The sequence below is a fragment of the Anthonomus grandis genome (genome assembly GCF_022605725.1).
Source record: "Anthonomus grandis grandis chromosome 1 unlocalized genomic scaffold, icAntGran1.3 Chromosome57, whole genome shotgun sequence".
NCBI classification, from domain to species: domain Eukaryota; kingdom Metazoa; phylum Arthropoda; class Insecta; order Coleoptera; family Curculionidae; genus Anthonomus; species Anthonomus grandis.
Window position 1 is genome coordinate 48266 of NW_026088431.1, and position 5786 is coordinate 54051.

The window sequence follows — 5786 nt, forward strand, 5'->3', positions numbered from 1 at the left end:
GCCTGATTTAAGAGGTGCCCTCCCTTGGGGGGGTCCCTTCGTTCTCTTGGAAGAGTTTACTTCCGTTGTAGGCTACACAATTCCAGGAAGAACTGGTCCAGTTGACTCTTTTGAGTATATCTGGCTTCAGAAACGTGTTCTAACGTGCCCTCGGTAATGCTGTTAATATGGCAACGTCGGTTCAGTTATAGGCTTCAATATGCTCCTCTACTGTCACTGTCACTATTTGTCACTGTCACATTTATCAAAAAAAAATAATAATTTTCGGAAATAATTATAAACCCGAAATTTCCTCGTGATGTCGTCAGAGTCTAATAAAGTCACCTTGTGCGACAAATTGGGGCTCAAGCCCCTCAACGCTCAGAACGTGTTGTTTTACTATGCCCCCGCGCAGGGTCTGCTCAGTTACACCGCCCTATCGGTCAACGTTATGAACCCCTCGTTGGTCCTGAGGTGAGACCTTGTTTATAACCTCAAAAAAAAAAAAACCCTCAAAAAACGCGTTTAAAATTCCAGGATATTCCCCAAGAGGGACATCACCAACATCCTGCTGTTCAACACCCTGTTGGGCACCGGACTGTACCTCTATAACAAGCCCCATTTGGCCCCGTTGCCTACCAAAGAGAAACTGCTTTACAGGTACCGCTCCCTCGGGTTACATAACCTCTATTATAGTCGTTTTTTTCTTTTTTTTGTAGTTCTTTTGGTGCAGTGACGTTCTCTTTGGGTTCGGTACTGATTTGGGCCATCATCAGGAGCGTGGTACCCCAAAATGTGGCCCTGTGCACTGCTTGTGGGGTGGGTTCCGGCCTGGCCCTCATTAAAATTGGCAAAAGTTATGTGGCCACCGTAGACGAGCTCGCTAAGCCTTAAGTTCTATAATTGTTTGTCATTTTTTTTTTGTTTGTGATTTTTGTTTAGTGTGTTATTATTTATATATAAATATTAATAATATAAAGTAGATTTATTTGTAGGCAGTTGTTTTTTATTTTTATTGTGCACAACATACTGCGAAATCAAGATATTCGGTTGCCAATATGAGACAAATTATTTAATTTCTTCCAGGCCCTCCTGTGAGCAAAACCTCAATATCTTAATTTTTAGTGTATTGATTTTAATCATTTTTTCAGTAGTTGCTTAAGGGACCCTTGGGTATCTTATAAATCAATAATTAAAAAAATTTACCCACTAGAAATCAAGATATTCAGGTTCCAATAAGAGACAAATTTTTTTATTCCTTCCAGGCACTCCTGTGAGAAAAATATCAATATCTTGATTTTTAGTGTATTGATTTTAATCATTTTTTCAGTAGTTGCTTAAGGGACCCTTGGGTATCTTATAAATCAATAATTAAAAAAAATTACCCAATAGAAATCAAGATATTCAGGTTCCAATAAGAGACAAATTTTTTTATTCCTTCCAGGCACTCCTGTGAGAAAAATATCAATATCTTGATTTTTAGTGTATTGATTTTAATCATTTTTTCAGTGGTTACTTAAGGGACCCTTGGGTATCTTATAAATCAATAATTAAAAAAATTTACCCACTAGAAATCAAGATATTCAGTTTCCAATATGAGACAAATTATTTAATTTCTTCCAGGCACTCCTGTGAGGGAAATACCAATATCTTTATTGTTAGTGCATTGATTTTAATCATTTTTTCAGTAGTTGCTTAAGGGACCCTTGGGTATCTTATAAATCAATAATTAAAAAAATTTATCCACTAGAAATCAAGATATTCAGGTTCCAATAAGAGACAAATTATTTAATTTCTTCCAGGCACTCCTGTGAGGGAAAAATCAATATCTTGATTTTTACTGTATTGATTTTAATCATTTTTTCAGTAGTTGCTTAAGGGACCCTTGGGTATCTTATAAATCAATAATTTAAAAAATTTACCCACTAGAAATCAAGATATTCAGGTTCCAATAAGAGACAAATTATTTAATTTCTTCCAGGCACTCCTGTGAGGGAAAAATCAATATCTTGATTTTTACTGTATTGATTTAAATCATTTTTTCAGTAGTTGCTTAAGGGACCCTTGGGTATCTTATAAATCAATAATTAAAAAAATTTACCCACTAGAAATCAAGATATTCAGTTTCCAATAAGAGACAAATTATTTTATTCCTTCCAGGCACTCCTGTGAGGGAAATATCAATATCTTCACGTTTAGTGTATGGACTTTAGTTTATAATATAACCTCATGAGTTGCTCAATGATTTAGAAGAAGAAGAAAATGAATTTCTTACTTCATAGTACATCAGGGGAACCCAGAGTACAACTGGACCCCTGTAATTGAAACACTTTCAACTGTTTTTTTTGTTCAACGGTGGTTTTAATGCCATCACAAGTACATCGCCTCAAAAACGCTTTCCCTCCTCGGTCTCTGGTCTACCGCGGTACACCTGGTGTCCACGTGGTACATAAAAGCGATAAGGTGCACCATGAACACCCTACCGCTAAAATAGGCCGCCAGGGTGCGCAGAATCGTACGCTCGCCCAAATGCACGTTCAACCAATCGTACCACATCAGGCTCGAGTAGTTGAAAGAGAGCGAACCGAGAAGGCTAAAACCCAGTTATGACATAAAATATGGCAATGTGTTATAGTGTTAGTGGTACCTAAAGGTGGCCCTATGAATAGGCATCAGGGGTCGCATACTGGGCCTGGACACGATCATGAACGTAATCCCGTACACCATGTTCCAGAAGAAATAAGGGTAGAAGTTGATGTCTGTAAAGCTGTACCAAAAAAATCGTTGGAGGGTGGTTAAAGGGTTTGAAAGTACTCACTATTCGAAGACGTAAGGGTTGACCGCGTAAACGGACATCAGGCAATAGGCCACGCGGCCCTGGAAGGCCGCCACATCGCAAAAGGTCGTTAGGAATTCGGCCCGGGCCTCCTCCTCCGATTGACTGTACTGATCCGGCATTATCACCCCATTTTTGATCGTTAATGACGGTTTTAATTAAGGTGGGGACGGTTCGTGAGTTACGTCAGTACTTTGAGAGGGAAGTGGTCCGAAATTTCCCCAAGTTCCCCCTGGGAATATTTAATCTGAAGAGAAGCAGAGAAGTTTAAAGGCAGCACCATGAATTTGATTGGTCCTATGTGACTCTACGGTCCACTAAACGTTCGACGAATATTTCAATTATAATTTATAATATAATAGACCAATTAACTTATGATCTTCGCTCATCGATTGGCAATAGATCTTTTTATGATTCCATGAAGTTTCAAGTAAATTGCTTTTCGTTTGAGTTTCTTGTGAATTTTTAAAGTTGGACGTAAGAAGAAGAAGATCGTACACTGGAAGAAAAATGTTTCAGAAAAAAACCACAGAAATTGAATTTGTCCTATTTTACCCTAGCTTCCACTAGACTCTTAAGAAGCCTAAATGTACACTGAACCAAATATATGGGGTAGAACAGAGAAATTATTGACCTTAAAATGACGACAGGTGGATGAAAAGTGGTCCAACTTAGCTTGAGACCTTGGGACGACCACCTGGAACTCGTGAACTCATTTCTCTGGATCTACGTGTGCTACATCAATAAAATAAACTGTATTGGAAAGAATAGAAAGTATTCTTCGAAGTTCATTCAAATTTCCAGGATCTAAAGTTCACTCCAGCAAAGATATCCAGGTTTTGAGCTTTCCAGGCTTTGAAAAATTGGGGAAAATTTGGGGGGATTTTCCAGGCAGTCGCAAGGGGGTTTTCTGGATTTTTCTCGAAAAGTGTTGGGAATAGAGGGGATTTTCTTTCACCAGTGGATTCCTCGGTGAAAATGGTGCAAATTATGTAGAATAACTTTTAGTGGTAAAACTGAAAATAACTGAGTTATGGAAGGTTTTTTGGAAAATTTTGGAAAAAAATTTTTTTTGTAAATGTTTTTTTTTTGGTAAGATAATAAATCATGCAAAATGCTTTAAAAAAGCTCAATAAAACTTTTTCGAAAAATGCACCAGAAAAAAGTTATGAGCAAATTTCCCAAGAATTTCTACCTTCATGGGAAAATTTAAATTTTTTTAGTTTTAATTTTTTTTCTAGAAAAATATTAGCTATAGAAAAAAATTGTTTAAACAAAAGTTGTTTGGATTCTTAATGCGCATCAGATGCAACAAAAAAATATTTTTTATCTTAAATAGTTTTCAAGAAAATTGGAAAAAACCCGTTAACAGTTTTTTCTAATTTTCTCGAAAACTATTGAAAAAATTAAATATTTTCTTTCACCATCGCATTCCTTTTTAAAAATCCTACAAATCATGTAGAGTAACTTTTATTCGTAAATCTCAAAATAAAGGAGTTATGGACGATTTTTGAAAAAATTGGAAAATTTTTGGTAAAAAATTTGAAAAAAAAATTTTTTTTTCGAAAAAAATAATTTTTGTTTGTACGTCGATAGAATATCTAAAATACTTCAAAAAAGCTTAATAAAATTTTTTTGGAAAATGCACCGATTAAAAGTTATACCTAAAAGTTTCTGCCTCAAAAAATCCAAAGGGGTGACCATGAAAAAATTTTCAATTTTTTGGTTTTTATTTTTTTCCGGGAAAACTATTGTCAGGAGAAAAAAACTGTTTTAATAAAAGTTATTTGGAATGTCAACGCGCATCAGATGCAATAGAAAAATAATTTCTATCTATCATAGTTTTCCAGAAAATTGGAAAAAACCTCTAAACAGTTTTTCCTCATTTTCACGAAAACTATTGGGAAATTTGAAAATTTTTTTTTACTATAGAATTCCTTATTAAAAATGCAACAAATCACCTAGAATGGCATTTAGCCGAAAATCTCAAAATAAAAGAGTTATGGGTGATTTTTGAAAAATTGGCCAATTTCGGTGAAATTTTGGAATTTTTTTTTTTTTTTTTTTTTTTAATTTTTTTTCTTTGGTATATTGATAGAACATCTAAAATCCTTCAAAAAAGCTTAATAAGTTTTTTTTCAAAAATGCACCAAAAAAAAGTTATAGCTAAAAATGTCTCTTGAAAAATCCAAAGGGGTGACCATGAAAAAATTTTCAATTTTTTGGTTTTTATTTTTTTCCGGGAAAACTATTGGCAGGAGAAAAAAACTGTTATAATAAAAGTTGTGTGGAATGTCAATGCGCATCAGATGCAACAAAAAAATTATTTCTATGTGAAATAGTTTTCCGGAAAATTCGAAAAAACCTCTAAACAGTTTTTCGCAATTTTCACGAAAACCATTGGGCAAACTGGAAATTTTCTTTTACCGTTGGATTCCCCAGTAAAAATGCTACAAATCATCTAGGATAGTATTTAACCGTAAACCTAAAAATAAAGGAGCTATGAACGATTTTTGAAAAAATGTAAAATTTTTAGGGCAAAAAATTTAAAAAAAAATTTTATGGAAAAATTTAATTTTTTTTTTACTAGGATTATTAGGCATACAAAATGCTCCAAAAAAGCTCAACAGTCCCATGGGGACCATGGACCTAGTTCAGAACCATAAATCTCTCATATCTTTCTTAGTAGTCCTTCTAGGACCATCATCAATGGACTAAAAGTTGCAGATCTACCAAAAGTCCTTACTGGACCGAAAAAAGAAACATTTGAATGTAAACTTGGCCACCGAAGGCCTGAAAAGGGATGCGTTTTATCGATTTCATCCCTAAAGACGCCAAAAAAGGCTTTTCTCTGACAAAATGGCGAGGAAAACGTTGTTTCAGACGCCGAGTCTGGGTCACCATTTCCCTCCCCACTCCTTCCGCACCAGTCCACTATACGTCCTCATGATGACATCACATTCACGCAAAG

At 35.1% G+C, this 5786-nt stretch overlaps 2 protein-coding genes across 2 annotated transcripts; one reads left to right on the forward strand and one right to left on the reverse strand.

Annotated features, from left to right (window-relative positions):
* The first annotated feature begins 228 nt into the window (after positions 1-228).
* Positions 229-973, forward strand: LOC126749460 (uncharacterized). Its single transcript, XM_050459151.1, has 3 exons — positions 229-453; positions 517-639; positions 699-973. The coding sequence occupies exons 1-3, from the start codon at positions 299-301 to the stop codon at positions 871-873; spliced, it is 453 nt and encodes a 150-aa protein (XP_050315108.1). The 5' UTR covers positions 229-298; the 3' UTR covers positions 874-973.
* A 1345-nt stretch (positions 974-2318) lies between these two features.
* LOC126749458 (uncharacterized) lies at positions 2319-2975 on the reverse strand. The gene is made up of 3 exons (XM_050459150.1): positions 2798-2975; positions 2627-2746; positions 2319-2572 (listed from the first exon to the last, which is right to left on the reverse strand). Exons 1-3 carry the CDS (start codon positions 2935-2937, stop codon positions 2350-2352), a joined length of 483 nt encoding a protein of 160 aa, XP_050315107.1. The 5' UTR covers positions 2938-2975; the 3' UTR covers positions 2319-2349.
* Positions 2976-5786: the final 2811 nt, after the last annotated feature.

Excerpts from the sequence above, each read along its gene's own strand:
- LOC126749460 (XM_050459151.1), top strand. The coding sequence starts at position 299 with ATGTCGTCAGAGTCTAATAAAGTCACCTTGTGCGACAAATTGGGGCTC. Across the intron at positions 454-516 it reads AACCCCTCGTTGGTCCTGAG|GATATTCCCCAAGAGGGACA; the intron begins GTGAGACCTTGT and ends TTAAAATTCCAG. Across the intron at positions 640-698 it reads AAAGAGAAACTGCTTTACAG|TTCTTTTGGTGCAGTGACGT; the intron begins GTACCGCTCCCT and ends TTTTTTTTGTAG.
- LOC126749458 (XM_050459150.1), bottom strand. The coding sequence starts at position 2,937 with ATGCCGGATCAGTACAGTCAATCGGAGGAGGAGGCCCGGGCCGAATTC. Across the intron at positions 2,747-2,797 it reads AACCCTTACGTCTTCGAATA|CTTTACAGACATCAACTTCT; the intron begins GTGAGTACTTTC and ends TTTTTGGTACAG. Across the intron at positions 2,573-2,626 it reads ATTCATAGGGCCACCTTTAG|CCTTCTCGGTTCGCTCTCTT; the intron begins GTACCACTAACA and ends ACTGGGTTTTAG.